Below are 12594 nucleotides of genomic sequence, written 5' to 3'. Positions count from 1 at the left end.
TCTGGTGGAAGGAGAATGGTGTCAAGACCAATTTTCTCGACCAGGCTAAACCAATGGATATACATGATCTAGTGTGTGACTTATCAATGCAGTTGAACACAACCCACCTAGATGTCTCGAACTTCATTGTGGAAATAGGGAATGAAGTATACCGGTCTGACTAAATCGTTTATATTTGATGTACTGAACTTGTAGTTCAAAACTAGCATTTCAGATTCAATAAAAGTGACATTTAAATTTCTTGTTATAATTTGCTTTTAACTGTGATTCCCTTACTTAGAGAGTATAGATAAAAACTATGGTCATTTTCAAAACATGAGAAATAGCGGAGACATTTGTCTTGCAGATAACGTAACCACGCATACAATACTTCAAGATTGAAAGTATTTTTCAAGATTAATACTTACAAAAGTAAGGGTAACAACAATATCAGGGCAATCAGATGTGATTGAAGGCTCAGGAAAAGCCCAGATTATATTACCAAATGGAACAATATTGTCCATACAGAATGCGTTGTACGCCACTGGATCTACTCGAAATTTGTTGAGTTTTAAAGACATACGTTTAAATGGATACCACATTGAAATGAAAATTGCAGAAAATGTAGAGTATCTATGCATTACCTCCAATGATACCCAGAAACGTATATTGGAGACGTTGCGTGGTTTGACGAATGGATTGTATTATACATACATAAAGACAGTTGAATCACATACTATCATGAACTAGAAGTTCATTGATTCAAAAGTTTACATGTTTTAGCATGATCGTCTGGGTCACCCAGGATCTACCATGATGCGTAGAATCATCACTAACTCTAATGGACATCCATTATTGAGTAGACACATTGCTATCTCAAATGATAACTCTTACAAGACTTGTTCTCAAGAGAAGTTGGTAATTAGACCATCACAACTAAAGGTTGATGCTGAATCCCCATCATTTTTGCAAAAAATTCAAAGGGATATTTGCGGGCCTATTCAACCATCTTGTGGATCATTTCGATATTTTATGATTTTGGTTGATGCATTTACGCGATGGTCACATGCTTGTCTTTTGTCTACTCAAAATGTAGCTTTTGCGAGACTTCCTACTCAGATAATTAAGTTGCGAGCACAGTTCCCAGATTACCCCATTAAGTCAATCCGACTTGATAACGCTGGTGAATTTACGTCTCAAACTTTTGATGATTGCTGCATGACATTGGGCATTGATGTTGAACACCCCGTTCCTCATGTCCATACTTAAAATAGTTTAGCAGAAGTATTGACCAAGCGACTTCAGTGAATAACTCGCACTTTGCTCATAAAAACAAAATTGCTAGTTTCTGCATGGGGACATGTCATCTTACATACTGCATCATTGGTTCGATTAAGACTTATAGCCAACCACCAATACTTATCAGTACAACTTGTGTTTGGGCATCAACCAAATATTTCACATTTACGAGTTTTTGGTTGTGCTGTTTATGTACCTATTCCACCACCACAATGAACTAAAATGGGACCTCAGCGCAGACTGGGAATTTACATGGGTTTTGATTCACCATCTATCATTAGATATTTGGAACCCTTGATAGGTGATATGTTTACAGCTCGTTTTGTTGATTGTCACTTTAATAAGACAGTCTTCCCGTCGTTAGGGGGAGAAAAGACCGTTCCAAAAGAACAGAAAGAGCTGACATGGGTTGTTCCCACCTTATCTCATTTTGATCTACGTAGCACTCAATGTGAAAATGATCGGTCATCTTCAAAGTATTGTCAATCAAATGTCAGATACATTTAATGATGCTATGAAAGTGACTAAATTACATATACTAGCTGCAAATGCACCTGCAAGAATTAATGTCCCTGTTGGATAAAATAAGTGGCAGTGAATGATTCATCTGGTGCACTCCTGAAGTGGCAGCGAATAATAAGTTTAGTGATTTCAGAAAAACTAAACATGCAACTTATGGATGTCATCATCGCGTATCTATATGGAGAATTAGATGTTGACATATATATGAAAGTCCTAGAAGGACTTAAGTTGTCTGAAATAACTAACAAACCACGAGGTATGCTCTCAATAAAATTAAGGCAATCATTGTATGGGCTGAAACAATATGGACGAATATGGTATAATTGTCTTAGTGATTATTTGATTAAAGAATGATATATCAACAATGTCATTTGCCCTTGTGTGTTCATTAAGAAATCCAATTCTGGATTTGTTATAGTGGCAATATATGTCGATGATATGAACCTAGTTGGAACCCCTGAAGAGCTCAATAAAACTGTTGAATATCTAAAAAGCAAATTTGAAATGAAAGACCTTGGAAAAACAAAATTTTGTCTCGGCCTGCAGATCGAGCATTGTGCTAGTGAAATTTTGGTTCACCAATAAGCTTACATTGAAAAAACCCTGAAGCGATTTAGCATGGACAAGGCCTATCCACTCAGCACACCAATGGTTGTTCGTTCGTTCGTTCTCTGGACATTAAGAAATATCCATTCTGTCTAATAGAAAATGATGAAATTGTCCTTGGTCTAGAAGTACCATATCTAAGTGTAATAGGTGCTTTATTGTATTTAGCACAATGTAATAGACCAGATATAGCCTTTTCAGTCAACCTGTTAGCAAGGTATAGCTCTGCTCCAATAATTCGTCATTGGAAGGGAGTCAAAGGTGTATTGCGATACCTTCGTGGGACAATAAATACGGGTCTCTTCTACTCAAAGAAATCCACAAATGACCAGGTCCTTGTTGGATATGCAGATGGTGGTTTTCTCTCTGATCTGCATAAAGCATGCTCACAAACTGAATATGTGTTCAAGAATAGAGATACAACAATCTCTTGACGCTCAACAAAACAAACATTAGTTGCTACATCTTCAAATCACTCAGAAATACTTGTTTTACATGAAGCAAGTTGTGAATGTTCTTGGTTAAGATCAATGATCCATCATATTCGGAATTTATGTGGTCTAACTTTAAAGACAGACACTCCAACTGTTATTCATGAAGATAATGCAATCTGTGCTGCCCAAATGAAGGAATAATTCATCAAGGGTGATAAGACTAAACACATATCCCCAAAGTTTTTCAGTGCACATGAGCTTCAGAAGGCTAAAGTTATTGAAGTCAGACAAATCCGTTCCAATGAAAATCTAGCAGACTTGTTCACCAAATCCCTACCAAAATGCACATTTCAGAAAATAGTGCAAAGTATCGGATTACGTCGACTTACCAAACAGCTAAATTTGGAAAATGCGGAATCAGGGGGAGGTATATATTAGGGGGAGCATCCATGATACATGCATGTTGTACTCTTTTTCCTTCGATTAGGATTTTTCCCACTGGATTTTTCCTATCAAGATTTTAACGAGACAACATAAGCATAACAATTCAAGTAAACTTGTACTCTTTTTCCTTCGCTATGGTTTTTTCCCACTGAGTTTTTCTAAGCAAGATTTTAACAAGACAATTGATGTTGATATGTGGGCATCCAAGGAGTAGTGTTAAAAATATTGGTGGGTTAATGAATGCCCACAGTAATATTGAAAACATTGGTAGGTTTTTCAATACCCACATAGTAATGTGGACTTTGGAAATGAAGGATATCGTGTTTTTCAAAAGTTGTGTGCTGGAGTTGCTCTATAAATAGAGCACTCCGTGTACTATCAAAATACAGAATAAGAAAGGAAAGATTAATAACATTATTATCTATTCCTACCTCTTTTATTTGTCATCATCTTATACTATCGTTACAATGTAATATTTTACATCTGTTTCGCTCATGTCACTAATAAAGATTACCTATCTAATTTTGATCTATTTATAACTGATGCATAGATTTTCAACGCTCATTTTAATGTGTTATCAATTTTAAGAATTATTTTAGAAGCTATTTGTGATAAAATAAAAAATAAAAAATAAACTTCGATCTTATATTAGTTTAACGTCGCGTATAGGATGGACAAAATCCCCGCGCGGGACTCTCTTATCGCCGCCCCTTTCTCATCAGTACAAGAAGCTCCTTCCTCTCGATCCCATTTGAACCCGATTTATATTTTCGGTAATTATGCCTCTTCCCTTTTCTCTTGCTACAATTTCGTTAATTGGGTTTTTGTATCTGGATAATTTCGTGAATTGAGCTCATCTGATTTCAATTGGAGTTTATCGTGATTATTTTTCTGATTATTTGGGTATTAAATTGGGTTTGGGATTGATGTGGGATTTGATTATTTTCCGATTGGGTTTGGAATTTGATTATTATTTGGGCATAATTGGGTTTGGGATTTCATTATTTTCTGATTATTTGGGTGTTAAAGCTTGGTTTTGAAATTCATGTTCCTCATATATTCTATGTGACAATTTATCTGCACTTCCGGTTATTTGTGAGACAATGCTGGGGTACAATTCCTTTTTTCTGCTTTGCAAATGAGTTCTGTTTCTGCTTGCTTTGCTGGGGTACAGTGTGGGTTTGCGGTTTTTAGCCGAAAGTCTCTTACTTTGCAATCTCTGGTTTCAAATGCAGTCTCTGGTTTTGAAGAGTTACTGGAGAGGAAGAGCTAAAGCTTCTTCCTTTTCATTAATTTTCTTTTAAAAAATTTCAGTCCAGAATGTTTCTTTTTTCACATTTTGCTAAGCATGAAGCACTATTCAGAGATTGTCTCTTTAAGTTATTCATGTTTTAATTTTCTGTAGATCTGTTGTTCGAATCCAGAGTTTGGTAGACCTATGGGTTTCCTTAGATATTGGTTCTGTAATTTAGTTTGAAATATGTCAATATTTTGGAGTAATTTGTTGGACTAATCAGTGTTTGAGATAGATTTAATTTAAGACAGTGAAGAAGCTCGACTGCATTAGCAATGGCGACGGTGCCGGAAACCTCATCGGAAGAGAATCCAACCCTATCACACAGCAATTCCATAAGCCACAGTCCCCAAACCCTAGACCAGCTCGCCACACCGTGGGTTGACTACGCCGTCGAGCAGGCTCGGATTTACCAGAAGAACGTAGAAGAAACCTTCGAATCCGCCATTGCAGCTTCTAGGTCACGTCTCTCTGAGATTCGAGCCACCTCCGCCGCTCATTTCAGCCAAACTATTGTAAGGAGACAAATTCCCCTCAACTTTTGCTGAGTTTATGAATTTTGGTAATTGAGATTGCTTGGCGCAGAGGGAACTAACAAAAGTATTACCTAATTTGGATTATCTAATAGTTAATGAAACTTTCAAAAGTTTAGATTGTTAAATTGTGAAAAGAAATGTGGTTTGTAATTGTGTATTGTTTTGTGCATAGTGTTGATTCCGATAATTCAGAATTTATTTGCACCATGCCGAAAGTATTGTGTTTGGGCATTATTTTCCGTCAACGCACACAAATCATTAGTTACTTGGAGAAAGTTCTAGTTGATGATGAATTTTTATTTATTTTAGTTGAATGTGTGAATGCAGAACTCTCTGGAAGATATCAAATCTAATTGTGGTGCTTATGAGGAACTTTTATTTGGGAAGATTAAAGGTAATTGTTGGTTTATCATTTTTTTTCTTTGAGAAGACGAAAGTAGAGTTTCCCATTTCTTTTTGTTTGTTGATTATTTTAGAAGTTTATATTTACACTTTTTTGGTGCAGAGGGTGTTCATGTTGCAGCTTCAAATCCCATGATTACAGCTGGAGTTGCAACTGGATTGGGGTTTCTGCTTCTGAAAAGTATGGTTTAATTTCATCGGCAGATTCTGTCATTATCGGTTTTTGAATGGTTGCATGCATTCAAACTTTGATTGCTACGTAGTCCACATAACGTTATCCTTTAGTACTTACTCTAGTAGGTAACTAATCTAAGAAAACTTGAGATGTTAAATCTCATGGATGCTACTAATTATAGATGACCGGCAACACTTGAAGTTGTATAGCAGGCAATTTTAGTATATTAGATTCCATGATAATACTGTATGTGGACTACCTTGTAGATCTACTCACAATTTAAGATGTAAAAAGTTTTACTTAATATGAAGTATCAATCCTTGGTCATTACCCAATTTTTAGTTATTTATTTATTTGTGTCTACCTGCAGGACCACGACGCCTCTTGTACCACAAAGCCTTGCGCCTTTTTGTGAGCGAAGAGGTAAGCAGGGACTGTTTAAACTTTGAAGACACATTCAATTGCATTGTTAGAATCGCCAACACCTTTCAGAAAGAGGGTGAATCTTCATATTTAGTGCATTGTGTAGCTATGTGACAATGACCAAGAGATGACTAGAGTTTAATATGATATTCATTATTCCATACTCTTACAATACTTGGTTTGTACGTCAATTTTTTAGATCAATGACCAGCCAGCTAATGTTAGTGCCCTTTTCTGAAACTTGTTTCCAACAGTCTGAGCATTCTTTTGTCCAATGTTTAGGTAGTTTCATTATTACTCTTATTTGTAATGAATCAAAGAAAACAAGCAAATGGTGAGGGGAAGAAAAGTCAGAACCATGAAGACCTTTTTCCTCAAGAACCAATTAAGGTGACATGGTAATAATCCCAAAAGTTGGCAGTATAATGTGCATTTAAGAAGGGAAGTTTATGTGAGAAACTAATTTCATAGGAAAAATTAACGACAATTCAACTAAGTTAACAAAAGATTTTTGTGGCTTGATGCGAGAAAACAAGGCTTAAAACTCATGAAACTGTATTGTAGCAAGCACATGATGCATAGTCATAATATCATACATGGGGATTGCTTCAGCACTTGTTTCTTTGTGCAGTCTTTACTTTCTAGAGCTGATGCCAAAGTAAAGGAGTTGCGACATTCAATTGATCTTCTAAAGGCTGAAAGTGAAAAATTAGAGGTGAACTCTCTCTCTCTCTCCCTCTCTCTCTCACACACACACACACACACACACACAGTCATTCACTGTTACAAAATCTGTTGCTCGTTTGTGCCTTGTGCAATGGAATTCTTACTGATATAGATTATATCGGAGAAACTCTCTCGCAAAGGAAATATATGAAGAATATTGGACGTCCATACTAGTTTAGGATGTATGAATTGAATACCGAGTAGCATAATCAACAGGAAGAATATTTTTTTTCCCAAAAATAAGATGTGTTGCTTTTCTTTAGCTCCAAAATTTAGCAAACGCAGGGCTGTCACTGGCATAAGAACCTTGAGATGATTTTGAAATTTTCATTTTCTCTTTGAATTTACCATATCAGATGTTTGAGAAATAGCAACTAGAAGTGCCTATTGAACAGTCTACGTGATTAGTTACCTGGACTTTTCAAAAGGTCTGCCACTGGCTCCCACAGCACCACACTCACTAAACTGGAAATCCGTAGTACTTAGCTAAACTATACCCAAGGTCAGCCACTGACTCCGACAGAACCGTACATGCACAAACTGGAAAACCTTGGGGTTCAAAACTTCAAAGGTTGTCACCTGAAAAATTGTGCCAATAAATGTTAATGATTTTTCTATGAGCATTATTAAAGTTTGAGGTAGATATCTGATCATTCATATGCCACCTGACAATGAATGAGGAAGATTTCCTTTTCCAAGGGCAGCCTATTGAATTAATGTGCAAGAAAAACTTTATTGTAACAACTTTAGAAGGATGGTATCAGTCTTCTATTGACATGTGGAAAATTTGACTGAATGATCGAAATATAGAACTTTAGTCAAAAATAGGTTTTGCATTCTGGGTGAAAGATTTAGGTTTTGCATTAATGAAGGAAAAGAAAGAAAGGGTAAGCAAAGTGTTCGCATAGTGGAATGTCCTGATCAATATTGTGCTTTAGCAAAATGAGGAGGATGGAATCATTCTTCTATTAACATGAGAAAGAAATTAACCATGTGATGATGATATAACTTGAAGTTGAAGGGTAAAGTAGTTTCAAAAGGCAGACGTACATTCTGGTTAATGGATTATATTTGTGCATTAATAAAGGGAAAAAAATAATTCTTAAAAGAATTAAAGGATGATTAATTGCTTGAATAATAGAATGCTATTATGCCCAGTTTAATAGTTTCCACCAAGGTTCTTGTCTGTAACTTGGGACCTGGAAGGGCAGGGAGGTTTTGATATGGTAACATGACAAATTTATGAAGTTGTTCTAGTGGGGTATTCCGAGGGTGCTAATCATATGCATTTGCCATTTAGTTAATGTCTTGTAGGCATGCATCAGTGGGCAACTGCTTCATTGAAGACTTTGGCTGCTAGCTGTGGGAAAAGAATTATTGTAATGTTAGTTTTGGCAGTCAGAGTGGTCATCATTTCTTGGAGTGACATTAGGTTTAACCTGGGCACGCAGTTTAGTATCATTTGAATTGCAAGAGCTACTTCAACCCAAAAACTGAAGAGTTGATTGTGAGAAACTAATTTGTTCGAATATTGATGTAAGTGAATTAGTGAAGGACAAGAAGTAAACCCTGCAATGATCATGAAAGAACCAAAATTAAATAGACTAAATAAAGATTAGAGCGAAAATTGCCTTTCCTGCTCTGAGTTTCTAGCCTGCTTTAGTGCTCATCGTGTTTAATCTGAGGAAGCATATATAGAAATTGAACTCATGGGTATGGTTATCGTTTTCAGAAGCGGGCATTACATGCTGAAGAGGAATTGACAAGGGGAAGGACAAAACTTAGGTTTGCATTTATAAAAGTGGAGTAATTTATAATTCACTTCCATTGCCGTAGCACTTACTTTTTATGTCCAAATTTCTATTTGCAGACAAACAGGGAAACAAATCCAAAGTGTGATTCGCTCAGCTTATAAGGCTGAAAGACAAGCAGCAGGTATGCAAAACCTTGACTCTAGAGTTTGATAACATTAAGCAGTTAAAAGGGGAGGCAAATGAGACATTTTGCTTCTGTTGCTTGAACATTGTTTTTTCATTCTATTAGGTTTGAAAGATATCCTTGGAGAGCTTCCCAGAAGAGAAGCAGCTGTGTTTCGGTCACAAGTGAGTTAGTTGATCATAGTATTGCACTTACTTATTTCTTCCTTATCCTGGAGTTGAAAACATATATCTTAAAAGACTTAAAACTCATAAATACGAAATCCACTAAAGAAAACTGACCTTTGAAGAGGTTTATCGCCTTGGGAAAGCATGTTACTTATATAGACAGTTCACTGAAAATAAAGACAGTGGACGAGAGAGAAAAAAGAAATTTCTCCATCCATGTCTCATGTTTCTGCTTATCCACTGGTTTGTATAAAAATTCCTTGCTGCGAATTTCATGTGCACTTTTGCGTAGGAATGCTAATCTTGGGTTGTCTCGCTTGCAGGTTTCCAAACTAGCTACCGAGGCAAAGAAAGAAAGGAATGCTTTGTCAAAGGAGGTCACAAAAATTAGCAATTATGGGATCTCAGTCTGAAAATTCTCACTTGCATTCCGTGGTTAGAATGTACCTCATCCAAGCGTCAATAATTGAATCAATTGCGGTACTTGGAGCAATCCGTGCTCATGAGTTTTGCAGAAGGCGATATTGCTGAAGACTACAAATTTCAGCGTCAGGTTAGGACTATGGAGATAAAAGTTTGAGAGTGATAAGTTGAACCACAGGCTTGTTAATTAACAACAAAACTTGCCCAACTTGCCGGGCTGTCTCACTAAATTTTTTTTGGAGTCACGAGTTCTTAGCTGTATCTTGACCATTATCAAAGTCCAATGCTCTCAAACATCAAACATTAGGTCATGGCCACTTTGTCCATGATTATCTATTCTATTATTGGTTAAGAGCATTTACTTTTACTCTCGAAATCGTCGAGTTTGAGTATCTCTCAAGCCCAGGTGTATTCGACCCAAAAAAAAAAAAGCAATACATTTATAATTTTGTGTATGTTCAAAGAACAAGACCTCCTCAAATTGAAACATAACAGGTCTTATTTAAAAAATTAAATAAAAGATAAGTAAATCCATTATAACCTCTCTCAAGCCCAGGAGGACCGTCTCCAGATATTTTTTATGAGGATCCTGTGAATTTTTAAACCGTGTTCATTCATTGTATATAATGCGGTTAGTTTTTGTCAAGTGTTATTCATATTTAATTTAAAATTAAAATATTTAAAATGATTTATGGCTGCACATGATAAATGAGACACGATTTAAGAATCTCCATAATTCTCACAAAGAGGATCTGGAAAGGATCCTCATTCCTCTCAAGCACACCCTACAAACAGTTTGCGAATACACACACACACTAGCCTCTCCGCATGTGCTCACGCGAATGCAAGAGGCATTTTTTCATCTTGGGCGCTGCGCGTCCCTATAATAGGTTGCTTTAGTTGTTTTCTTATTTGCCTATCCAAAGTTTTTTATTTTGGATGACTAACTTATTTTTCCAACGAACTTTGTGAGATGCCAACACCCATCATTCCTCCCATCTTTTTAATAGATACCTTCAACGTGCATATTTTTTTTCCCTTTTGATTAGAAGTAGTAAGCACTAACTCTGGAACCAAAGAATATGTTACTATAAAAGAACCAAAAGCATCTAGTCTTTTTATACGCGCTCTTACATATGCGAAACACCATTACGATCGCTACGCGCTCTTAAGTTACATATGTTGAATTGACATATTCTATTTAGAAAGTCCTTTTCATTATCCTCAAAGGACATGCACTACGCATCATTTTCTACCATTGATTAGAACTCTACTTTAATAACTTAAATTTCCCTTCTTTTCCCGTATTTTGGGCACAAATAATTCACAAGAATCACACAATTTCCTCAAAATCTTAGCACAACCGGATTTCAACTCAAGGTTTACCTTAGGATTAGACTTAGAAATACAATGTTAAGAGAATTTATTTTAGTATTGTGTTGGACAACGTTGAATGAGAAGTTACTCTGCATATTTTTTTACTCTTATGCAATAATACATTAGTAAATAAGGTTGTAATAGTAGTACATTTTAAATAAAATAAAAATCATATGTACACTTGTATTACATTTAATCCAAACCAAGAATAAAAGAAAATTTACTCTATGTTTATTAGAATACAAAAATATGCATCCATAAGCATGTACTGTTGTATGATTCTGTCTTGAGGGTCTAATTTATGAATCTTTGAAAGACACTTCAAACTAATAAGCAAGGCAGCAACATCAACTTTTGGCAATCACATCTCATAACAATAATATGATCTCCACCAGCCACCAATGCCATTATTAGAATTAAGAAGCAACTTGTCCTTCATCTGCATAATATACAATTCCACTCTACTTATTCTTTTCTTTTTTATATTTTTTTTATGTTGATTTTGGTGGTTCATAAGAAAATGAAACTCCATGCTACTTACCCTTACAATATTCTTTTCAAATTTGCATCTCACTATAGAAACTTTTTATAAAGAGAGATGATTAAGTGGGATAATGTGGAAAGAAAGTGATGAAAATTATCATGAAGAAGAAAGATGCAATAATAAGATATAACTTCAACATTCTTATTGATGTTTGATAAAAGAATTGAAAAGCTTAAATAAATAAAAAGCATATATATGTGTGCGTGTGTACGGTACAGGAATAAAGAAACACTGATGGGTTTTTACCTTGGTAGTGACTAATTCTGTAGTCATATCCATGTGTGTGCAATGCAGTAAACGTAAGCATCCGCCTTTTTTTCTTTCCTGCAAGGAGAGATGGGCAAATATAAATAATTATTAACCATAGTCCAGATAAAAGGGAAGATTTAAAATGCGTAGATTCAAACTATATAACTTAATTAAGATGAGAGGAGAATTGAAAGCATCGTCAATGAAAATTATAGAACAATCTAACTAAAAGTACAATAAACTTGAGTAACAGAGGCAGTTTAGCACCCAAATAAAATTGGTAGATTAACGAATATGAGTTCAAACGCGGAGGAAAGCAACAAAACCAATCAAACAACGAGAAAATTTGTATATATTTCAAAATCAAAACTCAAGATAGAGGGGAAAAGTAGACAAAAAAGAGAAGGGGTAAACAAAATAAAAAACTGAATATCCAATAGACTGAGATGAGTCAATTTTTGTGTCATAACCCAAACGTAACTGCTCAGTCTGCTCATAGCAGTTTCAAAAAATGACGCCACGTTCATCCTCTCCCCTTGTGAATGGTTTTGCCATTTTAGTTTGGGTTTTTATTGTGAAGGAAACAAATGGGTATTTTTTGCATTTTGGAAAGCCTCTCACTTTACATATATATATAAAAGAAGTGGCAGTCGCACCATCCCCATCATCAGAGAGTTCTTTCTTCCTCTTTTTATTTCTTGTTAATGTTTTTGCTAGCGATTCATTATGAGTTACTAAGTACTTTAGTGGGACTTGGTTGAAGTCCTAATTAGGGGTGGGCACGGTTTGGTTCGGTGCAGTACGGTTTGGAGTGAAACCGAAACCGAATTTTTTTACAGTTTGGTTCGGTGCAGTTTTGAAGCCAAAACCGAAATGAAACCAAACCATTTGGTTCAGTTCGGTGCGGTTTCAAATAGTTTCGGTTTGGTTTTTAAAAAAAAATGTACAATTTGCAATTTAACATATTAATAAGCATTTCCCAGTAACAATAGGAAAAAGACATTTGTTATGTAAACAATTAGCATGTTGCATGCAGTTGTGATGTTATAACATGTT

General features: G+C 35.5%; 1 protein-coding gene across 4 annotated transcripts; it reads left to right on the top strand.

The window, feature by feature from the left end:
• Positions 1-3900: 3900 nt before the first annotated feature.
• On the top strand, positions 3901-9784 carry LOC137735219 (RGS1-HXK1-interacting protein 1). 4 transcript variants are annotated; one of them, XM_068474626.1, is made up of 10 exons: positions 3901-4057; positions 4814-5093; positions 5442-5508; positions 5620-5697; positions 6062-6114; positions 6746-6829; positions 8573-8625; positions 8711-8775; positions 8884-8942; positions 9269-9782. In XM_068474626.1, exons 2-10 carry the CDS (start codon positions 4854-4856, stop codon positions 9356-9358), a joined length of 789 nt encoding a protein of 262 aa, XP_068330727.1. In that variant the 5' UTR covers positions 3901-4057; positions 4814-4853; the 3' UTR covers positions 9359-9782. The 4 variants fall into 4 exon arrangements, with proteins under 4 accessions (XP_068330727.1, XP_068330729.1, XP_068330730.1 ...); XM_068474628.1 differs by having other exon boundaries at positions 3920-4057; positions 4830-5093; positions 9269-9784; XM_068474629.1 differs by having other exon boundaries at positions 3924-4057; positions 4826-5093; positions 9269-9784.
• Positions 9785-12594: the final 2810 nt, after the last annotated feature.

This window comes from Pyrus communis, chromosome 5 (genome assembly GCF_963583255.1).
Source record: "Pyrus communis chromosome 5, drPyrComm1.1, whole genome shotgun sequence".
Lineage (NCBI taxonomy): Eukaryota > Viridiplantae > Streptophyta > Magnoliopsida > Rosales > Rosaceae > Pyrus > Pyrus communis.
Note: the sequence above shows the minus strand (reverse complement) of the source record. Positions and strands in the feature narration are given on the sequence as shown.